Consider the following 27,513-nt stretch of genomic DNA (forward strand, 5'->3'; position numbering starts at 1 on the left):
TCTCCCGGTTCTTTATCCTTTGCTATAGAAGGACATCCGGGTCTATGATCCAGAAGTCCTTCTGTGCATGCATTGAGTGAAGCACACGCCTCAGTGGGTGCTGGGAGGGATCAATTGGATCTCTCCTGGGGGGGGTTTCACAAATAGAAGCCCATAGGCCTCTATTGGGCAAGGCCATCTAAAGATAATATTAGAAATATGCTGAGATCTTACAAAATAAAGCTGGCGTTGCCCACCGCATACACGCCCTGGATTATATATTGCATTCCGGAGCTTGTTGCGTATGCGGTGAGCGGCCAAACCTCCAAAAACTTCTTTTTCGGAGGTTTGACCACAATATCTGCCACAGTGCTTCCCGCCCTATATAAGAACTAAGACGCAAAATGAAGGAAAGTGCGCAGAACAGAAATCGCGTCAAGCATCTCGCTCTATTTGGATAGATGTGTCCTCATACATTAAGTTTCATTAGGATTGGCTCGCATCAACGTAGCCGTGTTTAGTGGACAAAATGATACGTCACCTGAAATGTTTTCACTATAGACAGCTGTGACCCCTATAGAAGCCTATTATAATGAACGTTCAATAGGGTAGGGAATTCTGTCATTTCACTGCTGTTCTTGTCAACACAAAAGTATTAATACCATTACATTCTGTATTGTAACATGATATTATTATAACATTTCATTTTGTATTGTATTGTGCTTTAGAACTGTATTACGCCCAGATACAATAGACGATGCACAGCACTTGCAATATATAACCTCATTTACAGAGAGTACACTAATTACAATACATTCTGCACAGACAATTCCTGCAGCATATTCCCAATCACATGGTTACAGTATATTGGCAGGGGAGATGTATGTTCATTCCGCTAACCGCTGCTACGTCCTGGGAATGAAGAAGTGTTACTCTGGCTCTGGCAGTTGTGTGACGGACCTTTATATCATGTCTGTAATAACATTCGCACCATCCGCCCTAATCAATAAGTCCGCTTGAGGAATGACTTTCTGTTGACAGTCATACAAGATGGGTTTACAGCGTGTGTAGGTAACATATGACTCTACAGTCATGGATACTGTGTGCAGCAGGCGGATAAGGCATGCTGGAACTTGTAGTTTCATAATATTCAGCGAGACACTGGTTGCCTAAGCCTAGTTTACAATGAGGTCAGGGCAGTTTCATATTGCAATCAAAGGGTCTGTTTCAGATGTGGACGCAAATACCGTCGATCTCTCACGGATCGTCAGTTGTGAAAAGATAATAATGAGCCACTCGCCGTCCAGTGCTTAGAGGCACCCACTGAAAACATCTCACATCCGCCGCTCACACACATAACCGGAAACATAGAACGCAGATCAGAAACCCATCAACCCTCTGAATAAGTCTAAAGCTGTCGCAGACACAGCGGATCTCCAGACATGAAGAGGGCTCTCCTGCCCAGACACGCAGGGGGCTCTCCTGCTGCCAGTAAGAACGCAGTGGCTAATTTAAGCACGCCCTGAAAACTGTGTTTAAACAGTCCGACACGCCTGCATTTTTCTAACCACCCCCTGTTACCTCCACCAAACGCTGACTACCTGTCACTCACTTTACCAGTGAATCCTCTGTGTGAGCATAATCGCAATTCAGTCGCAGTGCGGCTTTCGCTCATGTGTAGTGGCTAACAATCGCTCAATCTGCGTCAATATCTGCATTGCGTCCACATCTGAATGAGGCCCAAATTTCCTCTAGAAAAGGAAGTAAGTGCATGCGTCGTGCACAGCAGGATTGATGGTTAAATGGTCCCGATGGAGACCCGCTGGGGACAAAGGGCGATACAACTGTACAAGCTGCATGCCCTAATTATTGTGCATAAACTTGAACCCAGAAAATAAATAATACCAAGGTGCCATACTATAGCCCCCCATATGGAAGGTTTAATACAAACCTTCAGTATGGGGGATATAGGCCCTGATTCAGAGCCGGACGCTCTGACCAGAGCGCTCGCTCTGAATCAGGGCCCACCTCCATAATTACGGAGCGTCCTCCTGGACGCTCGTATAGCTGTGGGTCACCACCCACAGCCTATACGAGCGTGCAGGTTGATGGTCGCGATGGTCTTGACCATCGCGACCATCGCCACTGCGAGCCGGAGCCTGCGGTTGAGTTTCTCAACCGCAAGGCCCGGAGTGATTTTGGCTCTATCAGAGCCAAAATCACTCCCACTGACATCACTAGTGATGTCAGTGGGCCGGCTTCTGACGGTAGGCGTTCCCTTGGGAACGCCCCCGTCTGGGAGGCACGCCCCCGGCACGCCCACCAAAGGGGGCGTGCTGTCAATCAACATCGACAGCACGCCCCCTTTGATCAGACACAACGAGCGAAGGAAAGTCCTTCGCTCGTCGCGTCTCGCGCATGCGCACGACGGAGCTCCCTCCGTCGTGCGCATGCTCAGTGCACACCATCGACCCACTTGCGAGCGGACAGCCGCTCGCGAGTGGGTCTGAATCAGGCCCATAGTACGGCAGGACCTTCAACCCGGTGGTATTTAAAGAAATCTTCCATTCTTACTGTTACTGTATGGCTGGGCCCACCTAACTCATGGGCTGGAGTGCACGACACACCCTGTACCCATGCTGTACATGCCACTGCCTTCTGTGCTCTATGGGGTAAACGTAATTGGTGCCAATCTGGTGACGGAGCTCTGACTGCAAATGGAATATGAGGTTAAAATAGTATTTTTCAACCCCAGTCTTCATGAACCCTCAGCAGGTCATGTTTTCATGCACAGGTGAGTTAATCTATTTTGCTGGGTGAGTAATCGTCCCACCTGTTTCTATAGACATAAATCCTGAAAACATGATCTGTTTGTGGTACTTGAGGACTGGAGATGATAAACACTGGATTACACTTTGTCTAAAGCCTTTTGCAGGGTACTTATATTCTTTGGGCTCTATGTACTACAGTATAGGGATCGCAGTGACTTCGCAGACCCATCGCAGAGTGATTGACAGGAAGTACCATTTGGGGGAGGTGACGTGGGGTAGTCAGCAAAACGCAGGCGTGCCAGTGTGCTTGAACGTAGATACAGAGGCGTGCATAAATTATCCATTTGCGATGCCATACGCAGCTCTGCCTCCCACTGCGTGCGCTGAGTTTAGCAAATCCTGAGTAAGGACAGAGCTTGTGCAAGTGTGCGTGAGGCTCTGATCGTACTCGATGTTACCGATGGTTTTGCGGTCTTGCCAAGTATTACGGATGCGTGTGAGGTAAGGTGGGCGTCCATATGTTAGACTGCGTATGGCATTACGATTCATTAGCATACAGTATCTTCGCAGTGAGACTGTGTACGTAATCGCTATTGTGATCGCAATAGCCATCCTTGCTGAATCAGGCCCTATTCTTCGTGGGAAGTAAAACATTAAATTCAGGTGTCACATTTGTGGTATTTTATACAAAAGGCGCTTAATACTGCACACGATAACAACTTGCAGGGAACGCAGAGACAGAGCAGAGGGGAAGCGCTGTTAAGCTTTGCTGGAGATGCTCCCAAAAAAGACAGCAGCATCTTAAATAACAGCAGGGAGGAATATAACACATCGCGTCAGTGTCTCGCTCTGTTAGACGTCCATTATAAAACATACTGTATTTCAGTATCCACCAAGACTCACAAAAAAAAAAAAAAATTGCTCGGGTAGATTATCCGTAAAATCATTTCTGTACCGTTCCCAAGTATTAAATTCAAAAGTACATATAAATACTATAATTATAAAGTTCTTTCAGGCAACATGCACATATGACTGTGTTACTTTCCATAAAACACAGGAGAGCCCAGGAACGATCAGATTCATGGACAGGAATATCTGGCAATGATAACAGCACATGGACACAGCCGTCTTACTAGGGGACTATTAGGTCTTAGCTGCAGTTAGCTCACGTGCCGGGTCCTATTCATTATGCAGCTGTAACAGTTTATAATGTTATTTGCACAGCGTGTTGGCGCGGTTTTGTTTTACCACCTACACAGAAAACTAAACTAGACCTACAGTTTCAGAAGATCATGTTGGCCTAAATAAATGCAGACTGTTCTCATATGAAAGAACATTATATAATTACAACTAGGTAAATGTTTCCAACCATGATATATTTTAAGCTGCAGGTTAACCTGATTTAGGACGATAACATATATCAGAGCGTATGTATTATTGAGCGAAATAATATGCCAGGAAATTGAAGTGTCTATGAGTAAATACAACTGAGCTGACCGTCTGTCACATGCCTTTGCTGATTGTTGCAACTCCGACTAAGGGCCGTATTCAACTAGTGGCAAAAACGGGCAATTTTCTAAAGCAAACCTGATGAAATGGTCCGTTTTCGCCAAAAAACAGGCAAAAAGTTTTCTTCATGTCAGACCAGGAGAAAATGGTTTTAACGTATTGGGTCTGATTTTTCGAGGGGCAGTATGGAGGCGTCAAGCGGTTTAAACACAGCACGTGGTCGCAGCAGGCGTGGCCATGCTGGTTATTGTGAAGCTCATACATCGATGTGTCTGAACTCTGAACCTGCAGTTGTACTGCCGTAGTCGTCTTTGTTTAATCACAGCGAGCGGAAGATCATCGTACGTTTCGTCATGGCGGATGAGGAAGACGTGTCTGTGAGATTACCTCAGACGTGTGTGATTGAATTTTGTGTTAAACCTGGAAAAAGCGGAAATGAAACTCATGAAATGTTACGACAAGCATATGGTGGAGAAACAATTAGCCGTGCTGCAGTATTTCGGTGGTGGAAGCACTTCAAAGAGGGTAATATGCGAAAGACTGATGAAGCACATTCTGGGAGACCATCCACCACGGTTACAGATGTCAACATTGCCAAACCTGCGGAGATGTTGCGAAATGACAGAAGTTTAACTTTATGCGCACTTTCGCCTTCACTTGGCATCTCATTCCAAGGGGTTCAGCATATTGTGACAAAGGAACTGAAAATGCATCAGGTGTGTGCCAGATGCGACTGAGAGTTGAATCGTGAAAGAACACCGTTCGAATGTCGGAGAAGTTACCCGATTTCCTGACATCTATTGCGATGTGTGTCGAATCCTGGAAGTTACCCGATTTCCTGACATCGATTGCGATGTGTGTCGAATCCTGGATTTGTCATTATGATCCGGAATCCAAACAACAGTCCAGTGGAAACACGCAAATTCGCCTCCGCCCAAAAAATTCTGTGTGATTCCTTTGGTGTGGGTCATGCTTCTGCTGTTCTTTGATGCGCACGGTATGATCCTACAGCCCTGAGTACCTCGTGAATAGACAATGGTGACTACTATGCACACGTCCTAAAAACCCATTTGCGTGGAGCCATGAGGAAAAAAAGACCACATTTGCTGAAGAAACAGTGGCTTTTGCTTTTTGCTCCAAGACAATGCCCGACCACATGTTGCTGTTGTTGCATTGGCAGTACTGACTGAAATTAATGGGACAGCACTGGAACACCCTCCATATACCCCGGATTTAGCGTCCTGTGATTTCTGGCCATTCCCAACCCTGAAAAAACAACTGCGTGGAAAGAAGTTGTCAACAGATGATAACGTGAAAAATGCCACAACTGCAACACCACAAGTGATGTCACAAACCGTCTACTGCGCGTCTCTGAATCGTTGCTGAAACGCTGCAAAAAATGTATTGAATATGAAGGACGCTACTTTGAAAAAGAAAAAATGTTCAGATCCTGTGGAGTCATCTGATTCTGAATAAAAAAAATTGTCTCATTACTTTTCAATCAGCCCTCGTACTAAACGCTTTGTGATCTAGAAAATTTACTTTGGGTCAATGATAATACAATTCATCAGAAACTAGAGATACAGTACTAGGTACATAAAACACTATGGAGTGTATTCTATATGTGCAGTTATGTTTTTACAGTGGGTGTTATAGTTATTTTATTATGTGTTCAAACTATGGGGCTTATGCAATAGGGCGCAAGCTTTTTCCGCTGTGGAAATACATGCGAGTGTTCCTATGTTTTTAAAGCAGCAATCATTTTAAAGGCAAAACCAAGCTGCAATAACCCCAGCCTAACCCTTACCCCAGCCTAAACCTTACCTCAGCCTAACCCTAACTGCTGCCTCACCGTAACCCTAACCGCTCCCTAACCGCAGCCTATCCCTAACCACTGTCTAAACCTACCTATCCCTAACACTAACCTCAACCTAACCCTATCCTTACCCCAGCCTAACCCAAACTCTAAACACTGCCTAACCTTAACACTAACCGGTGCCTAACCCTATCCTTACCCCAGCCTAACCCTAACCGCTAACTAACCCTAACCGGTGCCTAACCCTACCGTAACCCCAGCCTAACCCTTACTGCTGCCTAACCCTAACTGCTGCCTATCCCTACCCTTGCCCCAGCCTAACACTAACCGCTGCCTAACCTTAACACTAACTTCTGCCTAACCCTACCCGTAACCCCAGCCTAACCCTGGCCGCTGCCTATCCCTAACACTAACTGCTGCCTAACCCTACCATTACCCCAGCCTAACACTAACCGCTGCCTAACACTAACTGCTACCTAACCCTACCTGTAACCCCAGCCTAACCCTGACCGTTGCCTAACCCTAACACTAACCGCTGCCTAACCCTACCATTACCCCAGCCTAACCCTAACAATAACCGCTGCCTAACCTTAACACTAACCTCTGCCTAACCGTACCTGTAACCCCAGCCTAACTTTGACCGCTGCCTAACCTTAACACTAATCCTTGCCTAATCCTACTATTACCCCAGCCTAACACTAACTGCTGCCTAACCCTAGCATTACCCCAGCCTAACCCCAACACTAACCACTGCCTAACCTTAACACTAACCGCTACCTAACCCTACCATTACCCCAGCCTAACCCTAACAATAACCGCTGCCTAACCTTAACACTAACCTCTGCCTAATCCTACTATTACCCCAGCCTAACACTAACTGCTGCCTAACCCTACCATTACCCCAGCCTAACCTCAACACTAACCACTGCCTAACCTTAACACTAACCGCTGCCTAACCCTACCATTACTCCAGCCTAACAATAACCGCTGCCTAACCTTAACACTAACCTCTGCCTAACCGTACCTGTAACCCCAGCCTAACTTTGACCGCTGCCTAACCTTAACACTAACCTCTGCCTAATCCTACTATTACCCCAGCCTAACACTAACTGCTGCCTAACCCTAGCATTACCTCAGCCTAACCCCAACACTAACCACTGCCTAACCTTAACACTAACCTCTGCCTAATCCTACCCGTAACCCCAGCCTAACCCTAACACTAAAACTGACTCTCGACATGTGAAATGTCCACATTGTGAAATTCGACATTTTGACTGTAGACATTTTGCCCATGCTGACATTCTGAATGCCGACATAATGACTACATGCTATCCCCATATGGGGAATTTCTCCCCTTTTGAATTCTGTGGAGATATTGGGTCAGATTCAGAGACTTACATAATTTTCCGATGTTTAATGAACTGCGCATGCAGAGGAGCCGCTTTGCGCACGTGCAGCTCAGGTCCTGCCATGTTGGTCGTTGTACCCCACAAGCCGCAGCAGGATTGATATGTGGCTGGCGTTTGGGGGTGGCGATGGGGAGCGTTCCAGAAACCGGGGGGGTTTTGTCCCTGTATACTGGGCGTGCCGAAGCCAGTAGCAGCATCCTTGGACGCAGCTTCACAGGCCCTATCTGGACATCCATGTAGTTGATCCGATGGCTGCATCTTTGGACACAGCAGCGGATCAGGGAAACCGGCAGTGGGCTTCTTTTTACTTAAACCGCCTCCTGCGGCTTTTGCAAAATTTCGCACAGCCGCTGCGTACTAAGGGCCTGATTCAGAGCCGGACGCTATTTGCGCTCTCTCGTTCAGAAAAAGGGTCCGGATATTTAAATAGAGCACTCGCTCTTTGCGGTCTGTTGACGCCTCTATGTCTGAACGAGCGAACGAAACATGCGCTCGCTATTTTGTAAAAAACGCCCCCTGGCCGCTCGCATCCTACGTCATCTCCGCTATTAGATTAATCGAGTACATCGAAAGGCATATGAACTGCTCGCAGTGCTTGTGGTTGGATTTTCCTACCGCAATCATGCGAACAGTTCAGGCTAAAAGAGAGCCAAGTGACGTGGTCGATGACGCTGCTTTGTTAATTATGCACACCCTTAAAACGCCCGTTTTGACCTTTTGGCACGCCTGCGTTCGGATCTCCACTCCCCGTTTTCAAGCACCTTGCCCTGTTACCACCCACAAATGCCTCATTCTGTCACTCAAATTAGCAGGCATTCGCTATTTTGCGCGCACACAATTTCCGACCGCAATGACTGGTTCGCGCATGCGTAATACAACCCATACGCATGCGCAGTTGTGCGAACATCGCTCGGAGCGAACGAGCGGCCGCTTACGAGCGGCTCTGAATCAGGCCCTAAGACACAGAGGCGGTGAATTAGCATACATCTCTGATGCAGGCCCACTGGGCCTGCTTCAGACTTGTACACTGTGCCGATGTTTTCACAAGTAGTGTGATTATTTTTTTCGCACTGCGCATGTGTTGAGGTACATTACTGTAGTCGCACGCTGCGATTCTTTATTTGCAGTGTGATTGACAGGCAGAGAGCCTTTGTGGGAGGCAACGGGGGGAGTATCGGCTATAAGCGCAGGCATGTCTTGGCTATTTCGAGGGCGTTTAACATCCTGTGCCTGCGTTCCCATACCTGGACCTTTTGTCCAGGAATGATGATGTTCGTCCATGCAAGATGACGTTTTGTCTCTTTCTGAGTTCCGTTTTTTTGGAGGGAAAAATCCGAACTCAGCGTGCAAACTCGAACCTATCTGAGCCTGCACATCCCTAGTATAAAGTGATGGGCAAAGGCTGGATATAATATAATGTGCAGTTTGGCAGTATAATTCATACTTGCCTGGTAAGTTTTGCTCATTGTTAGGCTTAATGCTGTGTTATATATGTACAAAGGGATATTCCTGTAAGAAGAATAAAGATCTTCCAACTATTTTACATTCCACACGCCCATCACTTTACATAATCATATCTTTACTTTTATTTTCTTGCAACATTGTTGGCTCCGGCGACTTTAGGAGAAATGAGTCCGTATCTGCTTGATTCATTTGGAGATCGATACTTAATCGATCTTCGTTCTGAAGAAGCCACTAAGAGAATACACACATGTGCGCCAGTGCAGGTGTGTGCGTACCTGGTACCTCATTGTGACTAGAGAGGTGTAACAGGCGAGGGAAGTGGCGTGCAAACACAGGGCGAATACATTAAGTGCGTGTTCGCTGAAATGCGGCTTATGCAGACTTACATAAACACGCATGTACTCCTGTTAGCAGGACAAGTGCAAATACACACCAGTGATGATGATTTGGTGTAGACCTGGTGCATATGCTGCTGACACAAAGCTGGACACGTCCTGTACATATGTACAGCTCTGCATATGGGTGTAAATATGTTGATTTACACTCATTTTGTGACTCTATCAGAGCCAAAATCACTCCCACTGACATCACTAGTGATGTCAGTGGGCCGGCTTCTGACGGTAGGCGTTCCCTTAGGAACGCCCCCGTCAGGGAGGCACGCCCCCGGCACGCCCACCAAAGGGGGCGTGCTGTCAATCAACATCGACAGCACGCCCCCTTTAATCAGACACAAAGAGCGAAGGAAAGTCCTTCGCTCGTCGCGTCTGGCGCATGCGCACGACGGAGCTCCCTCCGTCGTGCGCATGCTCAGTGCAGAACATCGACCCACTTGCGAGCGGACAGCCGCTCGAGAGTGGGTCTGAATCAGGCCCTATAATGGTATTTTCTATAAGTACAAAGTCTTCAGAGCTATTATATACCGTATCATTTTTGTTGCTAGTTCTTAAAATAAAACAGTGCTATGGATGTTAGGATGTGACGCAAACATTGGAAATGGCCTCAGCACTGGGGTGAGAAACCCCTTGCAATGCATGAGCTAAAAACGCGATTTAAGGGAAGCCTATATACCATCCAATATAACTAGCTTGCTGAGTGTTGAGCTGTAGTGCAGAATCACTTTATTTTTGGTAATTCCAAGTCAAATGACACGGATCAGTTTAACTGTATAATACTGTTGCTGTTTATGATATTTCTTAATACCGACATTGAGGGACAAATGTAATAGCCAGCGATTTGCAGGGGCTGGCGAGATTCCGGCAAGATAGATTTAGAGCAGCAAGAAGTTTAAAGGCAAAAGCAACCTGGTTCTGGCTTTAAATGAATTGCTGCTTTAAATCTAATGACTATCCGGAAACTGGCCGGAATCGTGTTAGCTCCCGCAAATCGCCGGTTATTACATGTGGCCCTTATTGTTATATATTGGGTGCAGCATGTCTGTAAGGCAGAGGTTCCCAAACTCAGGCCCTGATTCAGAGCACTCGCAAGCGCTGTGCGTTCACATGCGGACTGATGTTTTTGCACTGCGCATGCGCCGTGTCTGGCATGTGCGAGCCCCGCCGAGCGACTGAAGTTCAGTCGCTACGGGGCTCGCAACAAGACGGGGCGGCTGTCGATGGTGAGTGACAGCTCGCCCTGTTTTGTGGGCGGGTAGGGGGGGTGGCTGGACAAACATAGGCGTTCCCTTAGTTGTAGGGAGGTCTTACTGACATCACTACTGATGTCAGTAGTGGACTTCCTGCTCTATTAGAGCAGGAAGTCCACTCGGCCTTGCGGCAGCCTAGACTCTACCGTAGGTCTCGTCGCAAGGTCGATGGTCGCGATTATCGCGATGGTCTCCTTGCCGCTCGCACAAGCAGTGGATGGGCTCCCACAGCTTTGTGAGTGGCCGGAGAACCAAAAAAAAAAATGGCCACAAACCCAGCGTGCGGGCAGTGGCAGCGAGCGGCTCTGAATCAGGGCCTCTGTCCTAAAGGCACCCTAACAGTCCAGGTTTTAAGGATATCCATGCTTGACCGCAGGTGACTTAATTAGTACCACAGTCAATTGGATTTAACCACCTGTGCTCAACCATGGATATCTCTAAAACCTAAACTGTAAGGGAGTCTTGAAGGACTGCTTTTGGGATCCTCTGCCGTAAGGAATCGTCTCTGGAATAGACACAGATACAGAAACAGACAAAACTCAGGTGCACAACTCCAAATTACTGATAATATATAAATGCATTAAAATTTTGCAATCAATAGAGGTTTTTAGCATAATCATGGCCAAGGTTATGGGCCTACCCACCATATCCAGGTAACCTCTTTAGGGTAGGTCCCTAACATACTAGGGTGCAAATCCAGAGAACAGGACACCCCCAAACTAGCCCAGCTAAGCCGCCCCAGGGCACCGCCATAGTAAGAAAAGTTCAGTGTAAAAGAAATAGTTAAGAGCAGCCACAGCTGCATATAAAGGATGAAAATAAAAAAGTGAAGTACATGTATAATAAACAAACAGTGAAGGGTTAAATTTGTTATTAAAGAAAAATGCGTTATAATGCGGTGCCCTGAAACAGATCAACCAAAGCAATCCAGGGGGACCCACGCCCCAAAAATGAACCAAAGTTGCACTACAGTCTATAACTTGCATTCATATATTATCAGTAATTTGGAGTTGTGCACCTGAGATTTGTCTGTTTCTGCAATTAGTCTCATCAGGTAGCACCTCTCATTTTATATATATATTTAGGGTGTGCAGTCCAGGAACCTTTCCTATAGACACAAATACGACTGCAGCGATGGAAGTGTTAAACGACTACTGTGTTATATAACAGAGGGATGACTCATATTGCCAGGCTCAGTGCCACCTGAAGATGTTTATGTTGTTGTTTGATCTTGGGGCAGAATGGATGTCACTTGATACTGTCACATTCATATCTGAAATGGCCATTGCTGGGCAGTGTAATAGACTGCTGTGTAATAGAGAAGCGACGCTATGTTTTGGGGGAGGTGGGGAATTTTGCAGTGAGATATTTTAATTTACAACCTACTGCACTGCAGCGTTTTCTTATGCACAGTCCGTGGTGTTATCTGCCTGCGTCCGTCTTCACATACACCGAGGACTAATAACTGTTGCTCATTTCGTGTTGTGTTTTTTCCCCTTCTCCCAGCTGCAGATTAAGCATGCAGTGACTGAAGCCGAGATTCAGAAGCTAAAAACAAAGGTAAGACAGGGGGATGCGCTTCCTTTGTATCAGAACAGGGGGCTGGCGTGTTTCATGACATTGTCTCCCTGCAGCCGGCTATGTGACTGTGGGGAGCAGGGGGGGCGGTGGTGAACAGTCTAATGGCTCAGCACAGCAATAGCACAAATTGGAGTATTGACATCTAAACATCTAGTCATTATTTCTGCCTCCTCACTGCAAATGGAGAATATGTTCAATTTCCGGAGACATTTTTTGTTAACACCAGTTGCAGAACCGCAAAAACTGCATGGTCCTAGTCCTGGGTTGTTCAAAATAATACAGCAAAGACTTTATTATATAGGACATTTGTTGTCATGGTAATATATATAATCACAAATCTATTATATGTCTTTACATATGGAATGCATTGTTTGTAATACATAATACACCTGTTATCCAGGCAGCAATTTTGCTATTAGGGACAATCCCAGTGAATTGATGGGACTGTATTTACTTAAATCATTGATGAACAACAGGCTTTTATGTAACACAATTGTATCTAAATTTGTGACTCCGCAAAGTGACCACATGTTGCAGCTATAACCGCCGAACACGCTCGTAGTAATCTTTCTTCAATGGAACTCTAAAGCTGGCCACACATCTAAAGATTATCTGTCCAACCAGCCAGCTAGTTGATTGGTTGGAATGAAAATCTGGTAAGGAATCAAAGCAAATGACAATCAGCAATTTACTCTCAAACGTCGGAAAATGGACAAAAACTGTAGTTTGAACAAATTGTTTAGATCAAACATTTAACAAACTTGTCTGAACGTCCATCTTCATCTGCTTTCTGGCATTTAGGAGCAAATTACTGATCATCATTTACTGATCATCATCATCCCATACGTTACCAGATTTTCATTCCAACCAATCAACTAGTTGGATGGTTGGATGTAAGTTGGTCTAGTGTGTGGCCAGCTTCAGGAAGTTCTTCCCATCAGTGTTGCAGAAGTTCCCACAGATGTGTTGCACTTGTAGGTTGCTTTGCTTTCACCTTTCTGCCCTGTTCATCCCAAACCAGCTCCATGGGGTGTAAGTCTATCATCATGCTGCGGCTTAGGGAGCACTGCGACCGTCGTCGCAGATACAGTTCGGCACATGCATAGTACAGATCGTGAGCATTCAGCAACCATTGGAGATGTATGTATGTAAACCATCAGGTTTCTGAACATCTCTGAATCAGGCCCATAGCCAGGGAGTATATATTGGATCATTATCTTGATCGGGGATGTGCAGTCAGGGTAGACAGGTGAGGCAGAGCCTCCCCTGTCATACTCCCTCCCCTATCATACTCCCTGTCATGCTCCAGAGTTTTGATATAAAAACTGTGATTTTATAAATGTGTGCCTCCCCAGCCATTGACCTGATCTTAATGTAGGAAAAACCCTTGTGATGAACTAAAAACTTCATGAGTCCATAAGACCTTCTTCCAGACTTTAGTAGTCTGCAGAGCTGTAACTAGACTTTTTAGTGCCCTGTGCCAGAAAGAGCATTAGCGCCCCCCTCCCATTATTTTTCAAATAGGGACATAAGAATCACACCTGAAAAAGGGCCATGGCCTCATGGGGAAGGGCCAGGGAAGAGATAGTGGAGGCCAGGAGATGCTGGGGATAAAAGAAGAGGAAGCTACAAGTGAAAATGATAATAAACAGAAAATTGACAGGCCCAAACAGCAACCCCTGCCCTGCGGTGCCCTGTGCCATGGCAAAGTTAACACTACCGTAGTTAAGGCCCTGGTAGTCTGCTGGTGGTTTCTTTCTTATTGCTGCAACAGCTGTTGAACTGAGTACACACTGACAGATATATTGGGCGATCAATTGAATGGAAACATTGGAGTATTCTAAAACTTCTGACTGGTAGTGTAAGTCAATAAGCTGAGTTGCTACTATACATAAAGTGACACTGTCACCAGGTCCTTTAATGTTATGTTTGCAGAAAGTAAAAAAGAAAAGCGTTCCTCCAGAATCCCGTTCACCCAGTGCAGAGTATTTTATTGAAAGGGCTAGCGGGACAGTAGGCTTTCCCCAGATCCCACATCAGAAGAGCTGGGAGATATGGAGAAAGGTGGCCCAGGAGACAGCACTCTACTGTGACAGCCGGACTTACCTTCCAAGCCTCCAGACTACCAGACCAACTTTCCTTACATGTCCTGCCTCTCTTATGTGTGGTCTGGAGGCAGCCAGTGGGCAGAGAGAGGAAAGCTGGCTCTCATAGTGCTTATCAAAGTAATAAAATAACTTCATAGGACCTGGCAGCAGGGATTGCCATCAGTGGGTTTAACAATCAATGGTCACCATCGATGGTGCCATCAGTGTTTAACATTGATGACATGAGGCCATCAAAGGGAGCATAGATGGTTTGCACCTATCGATGGACTTCATTTCTCTAAGGAATGGCAGACAATGGGCCAATCAGGGAAAGAGGTGGGGCTAAGCTCCATGCCCCCAGCACCGAGGAGGGGGAAAAAAAAATCTGCAACCTGTCTGTCATCAGTAGTGGAGAACCATCATATCTCCACCATCGATGGCAAAACCATCAACCATCAGTGGCAAACCATATATAGTTGTTAAGCATTGATGGTCAACGGCCATTTATTACCTGTCCGGCTCACTTTATATACTCTATATAAGGCAATGGCTTAATGTAGCCCACGCTCCTTCCAGCAGAAAAAGTAAGAGGCAAAGGGGGTCATTCAGACCCGCTCGCGAGCAAAGTTCGCTCGCAAGCGGGTCGATGTTGTGAAAATGCGCATGCGCACGACGGAGGGAGCTCCGTCGTGCGCATGCGCGAGACCCAGCGAGCGACGAGAAATACGTCGCTCGGGGTCTCGCACCAAAGGGGGCGTGCTGTCGATGGTGACTGACAGCACGCCCCTTTTGGTGGGCGTGCCGGGGGCGTGGCGGCCAGACGGAGGCGTTCCCATGGGAACGCCTACCGTCTGAGTCCGGCCCCACTGACATCAGTAATGATATCAGTGGGACTGACTTTGGCTCTGATAGAGCCAAAATCACTCCTGGGCTTGCGGCAGCGAGACCCTACCGCAGGGTCTCGTCGCAAGCCCGATGGTCAAGACCATCGCGACCATCATCATGGATGCTCGCATAAGCTGTGGGTGGTAATCCACAGCTATGCGAGCGTCCATAAGGCCGCTCCACATTTAAATAGGACGGCCCTGATTCAGAGCGAGCGTTCAGCTCTGAATCAGGGCCAAAGACATTTCATTTTGTTCAACAACAGACAAAGTTTATCTTATACATGTTATTCCATTGTAATTTGAGTGAAACGCATTCTATATTTGCTGCAGCTTAAGTTGCCTGTACACCTGCGTTTCTTTTTTTAAAATAATATCATCTGAGTAGAAATCTAACAATTGTTAATTATGTGTGCGGCATGCAAATATTCTTAACTAAACGGATATATGCACATCCCACGTTTGATCCTTGTCATCTCCCTGTCCTTGAAAATAAATTGTTTTGCTATGTGTGTGGGCTGATTGGACAATCAGGATCAGGCTTCGCTAATCTGTGCATCCTCCCTGTATTACACTTATCAGACGTAGCTCATTCTGCGTGTACAAATGTCTGACTTTTAAAGGTGATCAAATAATGCTCCCCCAAAATTTGAATTGGAGTTACATCTGGCTGATGAATTCTGAATGGGAACCTTCTTATTCATCGTATTTACCCTGATAGCAGATTGCATGGCCGGTGTGGTTAAATACCATTATTAATAACTGTACCCTTCTAATGGTTTCTCCCCATCGCTCAGCTACAATCCGCCGAGAATGAGAAAGTGAGGTGGGAGCTTGAGAAGAACCAGCTGCAGCAGAACATTGAGGAGAACAAGGATAGGATGATGAAGCTTGAAAGTTACTGGATCGAAGCTCAAACCTTGTGCCATACTGTGAACGAGCACCTGAAGGAGACGCAGAGCCAGTACCAGGCCCTGGAGAAGAAGTACAACAAGGCCAAGAAGTTAATCAAGGATTTCCAACAAAAGTAAGAAATTGTAATACTTCAATGTAAGGGTCATTCACTTTACTTATATATAGTAAACTTTAATTGGGTGGGATTTAAACAGGAAGTGATACCTGCTTTGGGACCCTGCCATTTGTTCACACAGGATATAGTCATAATCCTGGCTGTCGGGATGCCGGCGCTCAAAATGCCGGTGCCGGAATCCCAACGGTAAGTAGTGGCACTAGGGGGAGGGTTAGGGTTAGGCACTAAGGAGGGAGGGTTACGTTTAGGAACTAGGGGAGAAGGGTTAGATTTAGGCAGCGGGGAGGGAGAGTTAGGAGTAGGAAGAGGGGTGGGTTAGGATACTTATCCTAACCCTCCATCTTGGTATCCTAATCCTGTCGTGAGGCCGGCGTCGGGTTTCTGACATCCGGGATCCCGAGCGCCAGCATCACGTACCCAACTCGTCCGCACTACTCAATATACAATACTCTGCTTTCGAGCCTCCATATAAATGTCAGAGTATCGGGTCTGGTATTGATCTGACAGGTAAACAGAAATGCAAAAAAAAGTATGGTGGTCGCTCACATCAGCTTAATGATATTGCACAGGTGCTTGTAAAGGGCGGGGTTTACACTGAACCACAGAAAAAAAGGGTATTCCCTCCAGCATACTGCAGAAATATCAGCAAGAATACTTGAATCCTACATGATAATAGAAATTCAGAGGTATTAGTTGCATACATTTGCAAATATATGATTAAGCTCCGGGCCAGCTCCTCTATACCGGCATCCCTAACATTAAGGGGTTCACGTCCGTCTGCAATCGCTTTCCCGATCACAGAGTCTGGCTACGCATGCGCAGTGCAAATTAATCGGTCAATTGCGTGTGTATAAGCAACTGCGTCCCTTGCTGTATCAGGCCCAGGGGCAGATCCTTAAGGAAATGCAGATACGCCTGTCACTATGGGGGGTATTCAATATGGGAGCGAAAAGTCCGTGCTGGACTTTTCGCTCCACATCGCAGGTTTTCCAGGGATAAAGTATCGGACGCGTGCCCGATTAATCCCCGTATTCAATTAGAAATCAACGAAAACGGGAGCCAGCGTAAAGGTAAGTATCGCCAGAAAACAGGAATTTTCAGGAAATATTCCAGGGACCCCCCCCTAAAGATGTCTAGACATGGGGGATCACTATGGGTACCCCAATTTTACCTGCTGAAGGAAGTCAGGGTTTCTAATAGCCGCGGCAGGTGCATATTTGCGGCTATGAAGAAGGGGTGAAGAATAGCTCTTAGGAATACTTTTTTTTTACCAAAAAAAAAATCTTATCAAATTTGGGGTACATGAAAATGGGGGTATGCATATTTTTAAGTCCCTAAAATGATTTTTAAAAATTCAGCAAAAATGCACCTGCCGCTACTCCCGCAATGAAGAAAACACCTGCCGCATACTTGGGAACCCCTCTGGATTTAATTTGGCTATTTTAGAAGTGTGTTCCCTAATTATTATTATTATTATTATTTTAACTCCCAAAATTAAAGTAAATTTTTTGGGGTGTCTCGAATTTTTTATTTTTTTTTAAACAGTTTATTTTTTAATTACATTCCCAGGGGTGCAGGCTATTTTTTTTAAGCCTGCACCCCTAAACCCCAATTCTGCACTTTTTTTTCGCCATGTAAAACATGGCGAAAACTTATCCCTGTTTTTTTACAAAGACTTTTCGCACCGGTGAAAAGTCTTTGTAATTGAATATGGGGATAATTAAAACATGCGAAAATGACATCATCGGAAATAATTTATCGCCGATTCCGACTTTTCGCTGCCTAATTGAATACGGCCCTATCTATGAGTGAAATTTATTAAACCTTCTAAATAGTGAAGAAGTGGACAGGTGGAGTGCTGACCTATACAACCAATCATCTGCTAGCTACCATTTATCAAGTACATTCTTTAAAACGATAAGTAAAAGCTAATTGGTTGCTATTGGCCAACTTCTCCACTCTTTAAAAGGTTTAAAATATCTTCCCCATTATTAATTACGAGTGCCAAAGATTTCGTGCAAATACACGATTATTATGGTGATTATGAGGGTCACAAGCAATAGCTAGCCTTATTGGGAAGTCAATATTGTTGGGGCCTATTCTTTAAATAATTTTTCTGCTATTTTCATTCGTACTCAAGAAAGAAGATTATACTTGCTGCATTATGTATGCACTGTATGTGTTTTTTCTTGAATTCAAATAAAACCTTATCAAAACAATTGTTGACCTTTTCTTGGGTACGACTGGCGGAAAGCTGGTGGAGGAGCTACTGGTAGAGAGCTGGGTGCAACTTGAGACGCCTCAGACTCGGAGGTGTGCACCTTTGTTTTAGCAATTATTTATTGGATGCACGTGCGCTCCAACTCAACATCAGCCCCAATCACCAAAATCATTTAGTGGGGTGCCTCATCCCTTTTGCCCTTCATAATGAGACTCTCTATAACAGAGAGTTTATCTAAGCAGCAAAAAGTGCCAGAGAGGAGCTTCTGTTAGCAAAATTGACCACTTGTGCCTGTATGTGTCTGTGCTGGATGAGATCGGGGGCCCACAAACATGTGCACTAACAAATAGGAAAGTATAACTTTAGCTGAAGATTTTATTTTATATATTGCATTTAATTAATTTGGAAATAGTTGTTTGTCAGTTGTTGTGCCTCTATCCTTATATAAAATAGAGAATATAGTGGCCTGATTTAGGGTTGTACTCTGTTAGCATCCCTGATGGAGGGCTTCTTGTGTAAATAGACACATCCGGACCGACTTCTGTGATCTGCTGTGTCTGAGAACGCAGCATCAGATAACCATCGGCTATCTAAGTAAGCCTAAGCTTACTCAGAATGACCACCGGAACCCCTCTACCGGGGCCAGGAAATTCTCAGCACGCTCAGTAGATGGAGCCAACATGCCCCGTTTTGTGGGACACAGGCCATCTCCGCCCCTGCCCCTAATCAGGCTGCGGCTTTTCCGACATGCATCGCAGCACACTGCAGCTTCAACGCATGCCCAGTCAACCAACCATTGGAGATGTATGCAAACCATCGGGTCTACGTCATACATGCCTACTCTCCTGGAAGTCACGGAAGGCCCCTTTCGGATAGGCATTTCACCTGCATTCTGCCCACTTCCTAGCGAAAAGCGTAATTTAGCCCCACCCCGTATTTACATTTGCGCCAATCGTGGCAATTTACATTGAAGAGGCGGGGCTTAATACTGCGAACCATCAGGCCCCGCCCCGGCACAACCTATCTGCTTCTCCTCCCCGGGTTTCTCTCGGACAGGAAAAAAAAAAAAAGTAGGCAAGTATGGGCTACGTACATCTCTGAATCCGGCCCATAGCAGTAAAAAGTTGGCAGATAGGTAAAGAACAAAACAGACAACTCGTTCATTAGGATACTTTTATATATATAGGGCCAGAATACTCTGCAGCACTTTAAAAATATTTTTTTTGCATCGTTTTTTACATTTAAAGGGAGCTTGACTTTATCAAACGCCAAGAAGCCGAAAAGAAGAAGATCGAAGACATGGAAAAAGTTCACGTTGCAGAGGTTCAGAATTTGCAGTCTCGTGTAAGTACCACCATGACCAGTAAAGATTATTGTGTATAACTCACTACGCATTTCACTTACTTTCCTCCCGTCATTCTAGATCAGGGACCTTGAAACAGAAGTGTTTCGGCTTCTCAAGAGTAACGGTAGCCAAGTTAACAATAACAACAACATTTTTGAAAGCAGGACATGTCTTGGCGATGACTCAAGTGGAGTGCCGGCCGAGGACTTGGGTTTGAAACAAGACACAAGCTTGGATGGCTTGAAGGAAGGTTTGTTAAAACATTGAAAATCTTCTGTAAGCGATTGAGTTGAGACGAATGACACTCCTGGCAATATATGCATAATGCATGTACGGAGCACTGTGCTACAGCCGACTGCTCTTAACCTTTCTCTGAAACCAGAATGCAGTGTAACAATGTATCATCATTGCCGGATGCTTATTTGTATGGTTACACACAGGCTCCATTCTCTGTATATGTTTTTTCCTCTGTTGATTTCGAGGTGTCCAAACATTTATTATGAGCTGAACAGAAAGGGGTTGGGTAATATATACATACATGTTTTGTGTTTTGTCTTCTATTGTTATACCAATAAACAGAGAATACAAATGACCGATTGAGGGTTTGACCAGGTCAGTGTGATTCATTTTGGCATTACAGAGTGTAAAACGTTGCAGAGAAGTGTTACAATAGCTAAGAGCAAATTGTGCTACATGTACAAACGGACGGTATGGAATACGTATAACATAATGCCTGATTCTGAGTCGCACGGACCTCTCTTCACAGACGCAAACGGCGAGCTTCGCCTACAGTACAGCGCAGTAGCTCATTGACGCATCTTTGCATATGTCCGTCCTATTCTGAGTGGGACGGAACTTGGCCAGCACTGTCTTTACGCGAAATAGGGTGTTTTGGGGTGTGAACAGATGGGTGACAATGTGAACGTACGTAAGCTCCTTGTCTTGTGGGAGTGTCGTCAGCGTGTACGGTGACGGGACGCCTGTATCTGGCGTATTTTTTGCAGATACCAATGACGAAGATTGCGGCGGCGGCCGGCGTAAAATTAATGGGCAGCACGGATTTCCGCATACACACGCATGAACCGCCACATTAGCAGAACGGATACTTACGTTAGTATAAGGTAGGAAATCCGGCTTCTGCGGCTGTCCTAAACCTATGCCCACTGTGCGACTCAGGATCAGCCCCATAATGTCCAATAAAAGGAAAATAGAATATGATCTAGGCGACGTAACTTAGCTAATATTCCAGCTATTCAGATTATGCTTCATTTATGTTATTACTCGTAATTGCCTCTCAGAGTCAATTTGTTTTATTGTTGCTTTGCCTACAGATGTGTCCACATACATCTTACTTCCTTGCACGTTAAACAGCCCTTCTAATCGCGCCGTGCCATGTCGTGACTCGGTAGCGCCTGACGTCTTTTCGTGTGACTTTTTACGATACGAATAGGACGCACAAGCAGCTTCCGCTAATTAAAATGGCATGCCTATATTCTGTGTGCAACTGCGGATATATCTGCATGCAGAATGCTACGTTACAGTGCCACAGCCGCTCAAACTGTAACGTAGCATTACGCATGCCGATACACCCACATGCGCACACAGAATATAGGCATGTCGCGTACCATTTTAATGCAAGCTGCATGTGCTTCCTATTCACATCGCTTCGCGAATAATACGCATTTGAAGGTACAAATTTGCACGAAAAGACGCTTGGCTCTACCGAGTCGCACAGAGGTAAGATGTATGTGGACACATCTGTACATAGATGCAAATATGCAGTAACCCACAGGAATCGGTTAGACATTAGCTTTCATTAGTCTAACTTGCACTGGGACAAGAAATGCTAACTACTGATTGGTTGCTAAGGGTTAGTGCATACTCACACTTACATGTCTAAATGAATCTCTATTTATCTGGAGCTGATTTAAATAAGGAAATCCTTTCTGCTGTATTGTTGCACACATTCCCTGAAACTCTGAGCCCGCCAGACTACTTCACTAAGAGGATCATTCCTCCCAAAAATAACAGTTTTGTTATGGGTGGAGATAATTAGGATATATATTTGGTGTGGGGTTGCCCTAATCTAGAGGACCCCTGAACTGTCCAGCACAGCCCTCCTGTCTCCTACTGAGGCATTGTTTGTATTACCCCCACTTTTCCTGTTTAGATGAATGAAAAGTTTAGGAGGGAGGGGCTTCGACAACCTGACTGTGTTTGAATCGGGGAAATAATATTCGGAGGATTACAGCATTGTTGTGATTTGGTAAAAGTACGTAGGTATAAATCTATTATCTCACATTCTTTAACCCACTGTTTCATTATGCTAGCATACAAAGGCAAGGGCTAGCGGGGTTTGCAGAGGAACTGGAGTTGACTGGCAATAATTTGGAGCATAACAGCAATTCTTTATGTTACACGTAAGAATCCTCATGACTGGGGAGGTGGAACGAGGGAAAAACAGGTTGTCACGTAAACGCAGTTCAGTGGGGACATGTTCATGCAAATACGGCCCATACAGACCAGCAGCTGTGTGTATTACGTGTTAGGAGGTGTATCTTTTGAACCCGCTACAGGACAGTTGCATGTAAACACTCATGATGATAAGTTGTTACAACTAGGCACATATGGAGCCAATGCGGAGACGTACATGTCTTGTGTCTTATGCTGCTTATGTGCAGAAATACGCCAATTTTGCTACCTAACGAGCCCCTTTGTCTATCCAACCTATCTAACTGGCCACAGCAAAACCTCTTGTAAGAACTTTATTAAAGTGAACCTGACCCACATAGCGGAGGGTCATATTTTTTTGAGTTGAACCAGCACGGCCGCCATCAAAGAGTGTGTGGCCCTTTATCTGCTCACAGGCAGAGCAAATCAAACAGACAGAGCCTTTCCCAGCCACATGCCCCCCACCCCTTGCGCCAAGGTTCCTCCACAGGCCACTCAGACCTCCTACATGCCTCAAAGCATCCTCACATGCCATCGGATACTTCATGTATTCCCAACATGCTGAGTATATCTATAATGAGTGCAGGGTGTGCGGTGTACAGGACAGCTCACGCCACATACCCTGCACCCACAGACTATACTTATCTCTGTGCTGAACACCTCAGAAATCACCAGAAAAATGGCAACAGCGCCATTTTCTTGGAGATTTGCACATGCTCAGCCTACTCTGTCAATCACAGTACTGTACATTAAATTCCACTTGCAATATAGACTTTGCAGGGGTTGAAAACAGTAATTCAATATCCCCCTAGCTTTTTTTTCTCCTCTCTGTATGTGACAGTACAATATGAATAATAGGATGCAGGAAAATCCATACATTAGGGTCCTGTGTCTCCCAACCCTGGCGGAGCTTCTACCTTCCACCTTTCAGCTGTCTGCTTCCAACCTGCATGGAAACAGTTTGGCGGGTCTGCAGGCCCACTTTCCCATTCTGCTTTCCTGCCTGTCTAGTCCAGACTGACCCTGCCAGTACAATTTGTTAGAGAGCAGAACGGCTTAATGACTCAGATCTACAAAATGATCTATTGTTGACTAAATATTACACAACACAAACTCTTCTTGTTGTGTCCTTTAATGTTCAACCATCTGCTTTAACTGCTGCTTGAAATGTTGACTAAATGAAAGGCCCCTACACACTACACGATATTGCTAACGATTTGGCCGATTCCGACGCAGCAGAACGACAAATCGTCAATATCGTGCAGTGTGTAGGCTCCCGTGGGGTCGTCAGCCGCATCGCCTAATCTTTTATACACGCAGGAAGATTAGGCGATGACGATCCCATGCAGCGGGGGCCGGCATGTCGGGCAGGCATCGGATCTCCCAATTTGTACGGACCGCCCGATATGTCGGCGCTGGGGTCGTGGGTCGCATCGCTGGCTACACAGTCTTTTAGTGTGTACCCAGCTTTAGACTATATTTGCTAACATCTGGCTGGCATTGTTTTGCAGAAGTGATAAAGAGCAGCATTATATTCTAGGCCTTGTATCTCACACACAGAGGGTCTGATTCAGCAGAGGACGGAATTGCAAAGCCGCACACAAGTGACTTTGCGATTCCGATGCAGCAGGAGGTGTCTGACACCTCCTTGCTGCATCTGCGATCCCAGAGCTGTGACTGAGTTCGCAGACTGGGCTCACCCACGCGACTGTCGGACGCGATGGTTGCCCCTTTGGTCAGGCTGTGGTAGCTGAAGCTTACCGCAGCCTGGCCAAGTCCTGTATGCCTGCGAGGCCAGGAAGTCTAGGTCCATGGACGCAGATCCTGGCCTGGCACTCCCAGAAAACAGGGACAACCAGCTGGAATATTAATGTCCCATATCTACAATCTATGTCCTTTAGTTTTCTTATGTCACTGACCTTGTATTATGTGCAATCCGCCTAGTGAACATGTAAAAGCAATAAGAAAAACACTACAGAACAAAAGATCTATTTTATTGTGAAACGTATGCTCTCATAATAATTCGCTGATGAATGTGACAATTACTGCTTAGTAAGGTGCATATAGAGTGTACTCCTTGTCTTTATGGGTTAAATGTCACTACCTTCATGTCACTACCTTCTAAAGAGTGGAGAAATTACCATAGCAACCAATCAGCTTCTAGCAAGCATTTATCAAGGACAAGCTATAAAATAATAGGTAGAAGCTGATTGGTTGCTATGGGAAACTTGTCCACTTCGCTCATTGATGCATCTCCACAATAGACATAAGGGGGAAGTCTACCAAAGGTTGATATTGACAGAATCTCCTATTTGGTAATTTGCAGTTCATCTAATCTACTAAAAGCAATTTGCCATGTAAGCAATTTTCTCAACTTTAAAAAAAAATGATTATCTCATAATCATGGAAATCATCACTATCTGTATTGTGGAGTATAGAGCAAGTGGAATGTATTAAATGGTGTTTACAAAATTGCAATAAAAACACTTTCTCACAGTTATCAGACAGTCAAGGGATTGAAAGAATGTGAGATAAGATAGAATTCCTATCGAATGCATTTCTGTTTGAATGGGAAGTTACGTAGACACATAAAACAATTGAGATTTGCTTTTTGCTAAATGACAAAAAATAGTAATTAATGAATACTATTGTAGAAATAGGGCAGACACATGTAAAGCTGCAATTTCCAGCAATTGCTGGGACTTGTGGAACTACAAGTCCCAGCATCCACTGTCAACACTGTTAGGATATGCTGGACGTAATTCCTGCGGGCCTCGTTGTTTTCAGTTTGGCTGGAGATCAGTGCCTGCCCAGCCAATCACTACAGTCCAGTATGTAAACATTGCTTGTGATTGGCTGAGCTTTTCTCATTTCTGCTCCCATTGATTGATATTGACTACTCCAATGAATGGGGGACAAAATTGTGATCATTCAGAAGAGGACAATTGCCCCAAATCAGCTGAATTGAAAATAGATTTTTTTTAATAGATTGGATAGTTTTGGGGATAAATGCACCTTTGAAAGATCTCTCCCTAACTTACATCTGCTTTCCCTATAAAAAACACAGAAAACAAATTCAGAGTGAAAATACATTGTGTTTAGCAAGAGTTGTGGGTGGTATAGAATAGAACGCACAGGCAGCTTTTGCTGATTAAAATGTGTTATGCAGCATGCCTATATTCTGTGTGCAACTGCGGGTGTATCTGCATGCAGAATGCTAGGTTACAGTGTTAGCGGCTGTGACACTGTAACGTAGCGTTTCGCATACACATGCACGCGCAGTCGCACACAGAACATAGGCATGCCGCATAACACATTTTAATCAGCAAAATCTGCTTGTGAGTTCTATTCGCATAGCTCTACGAATAAGACGCATTTGAAGGTAAGAAGTCGCAGGAAAAGACGCTCAGCGCTACCGAGTCACACAGCTCTTACGCGTTATGTGTAGTGCGGCTTGTAGAACATGGAGGATAGATGTTTGGGGACAAATCTGTATCTAAAGGTGGACATCAGCCCATTTTGAAATGGACTGGAGATAAACTGCTTGCTGCATATACCACAAGTTTAGGGACCCTGATGTAGAGAGAGAGAGAGAACGTACATATTCTGCAAGGGGATTACATGCGTACTCCCCAGGGATGGCCGGGAGTCTCCCGAAAAACAGTTAACGCTCCCGGGCCCCCCGGAAAAGTAAGCAAATCTACTAGCCGCCGCCACCTTCCTACATCGCCCCGGATCCCCCCGAATCTCCATATATACGCCCTGCCCCCTGCTTCACAATGCCATTAATCTCGGCATTGTGAAGAGCCCCCAATGGTACATCAACGTTGCACCACGTCCCCTTCTGTCACGCCACGCCCCCCACAGTAGAAGCCTAGAAACAGACATTCAGCTCCCTCCCGGAAGGAGGGAGCTGAATGTCGGTAAGTATGGCTAAGGGGGAAGAGGCTAGTTAAGTACTGAGCATAGAGGACCTAACACCTGAAATATTATTGTTGGGCTACTGTAGCTCATTGGGCAACGTGTCCATCTGTCTCCATGGAGTTTTGATATTGGAGATTTTCTTTGCCGCCATAAGACTTGTGTGGGTCTGCTGTATTCCCGAGGTCCCTATGAATCCATTAAAGCATAGACAAATGCAGAAATATATCTTTCTCCAGTCTATAAATCACCTCCGCTGTTATATGTTCCTTTCTTACTGCTAGACTTTGATTTTCGAAACCCACTTTTTAAAACTGTCCCTCTTTAAATATAAACAAACTGTCAACATTTTTATTCTTGGGCATCGCTGGATGACCATTGTCATCTTCAGTACTTAGCCCGGGCTGAGCGAACCCACCAACAACTAGGCATTGTAATTGCTGATACAAAGCAATGCTTAAACACACCGTTTTCTCTTATTTGTGCCTATTAGTTTTCTAATAAGAGGCCTTTGTCTAATGTAGGTTATTGGCTAACGTTGGTACAGACTTGTACAGTGCAATAACTCACAGCAACCAATCAGCAATTCGCTGTGATTGGTCCAGTGCAAGATAGACTAATGAAAGCAAGTGTCTGGTTGGTTTGGATTACTGCAATGTGCAAGTTTGTGGCCGTGTTTATAAATGACGCAGATTGCCTATGGATTGTTCTTTAAATCATGGAAAAGTTGTAAATTACAGTTTGAAACTTAAGTGGGTTAAAGCTGGAATTTAATTCAATAAAGCTAATAGAAGCAGGTGGAGAAATTGCCTGTGTGGCAGTACCATATCCATATTTATACTTATTAAAAAGAAACACTTGTTAGCAAACCTTGATTTTCCTACAAAAATACATTTAAGAGTAGCACTCAAGAATGTACAATAAGCATTTCCTGTTTAAACACGAATATTTGATGTTATGCCTAATGTATAAAAAAAATGTTTAAATGTTAAATCATACACTCTGTCAAATAGTTCCTTTGACACAATGAAATCATTATGTCTTAAATTGGTCAGTCAGAGGAACGTAACTTTTGCAATAAAGATGTTGAAAAAAAAAAGTGTTTACAAGACTCTTGGATTCCATTTTGAATCAAGCAGTCATGCCCATTCCACGATGGATATGAGAGAAGAATGAGTGAACTAATTTTCATACGTGAGGGCTTAGTCATGGAGATCATGAACATTTTTTATTTTGACATTGGCATTTTACCATCCATTTTTGTTTTTCAATTTTTTTTATTTCTTTTTATGACCTTCACTTTTGTTAATGGTGGTTAACACACAATCAGAAAAGAAAACTTTGGTGGCGACTCATATGTGCAATGCTGGCGATGCGTCATCAGAACAGCGTGGGAATGTGTG

General features: G+C 45.0%; 1 protein-coding gene across 1 annotated transcript in view; it reads left to right on the forward strand.

Annotated features, from left to right (window-relative positions):
• LOC148508904 (neurabin-1-like) overlaps positions 1 to 27,513 on the forward strand; it is a gene marked incomplete at its 5' end in the record, with an annotated part of 141,170 nt that overhangs the window by 69,153 nt on the left and 44,504 nt on the right. Inside the window, 4 exons of the mRNA XM_088443851.1 lie at positions 12,097 to 12,150; positions 15,940 to 16,169; positions 19,641 to 19,737; positions 19,817 to 19,988. Coding sequence (XP_088299977.1) covers positions 12,097 to 12,150; positions 15,940 to 16,169; positions 19,641 to 19,737; positions 19,817 to 19,988 — 553 coding nt within the window. The remainder of the gene's footprint in view (positions 1 to 12,096; positions 12,151 to 15,939; positions 16,170 to 19,640; positions 19,738 to 19,816; positions 19,989 to 27,513) is intronic.

Source organism: Taudactylus pleione, unplaced genomic scaffold (genome assembly GCF_031769625.1).
Source record: "Taudactylus pleione unplaced genomic scaffold, aTauple2 ptg000335l, whole genome shotgun sequence".
Lineage (NCBI taxonomy): Eukaryota > Metazoa > Chordata > Amphibia > Anura > Myobatrachidae > Taudactylus > Taudactylus pleione.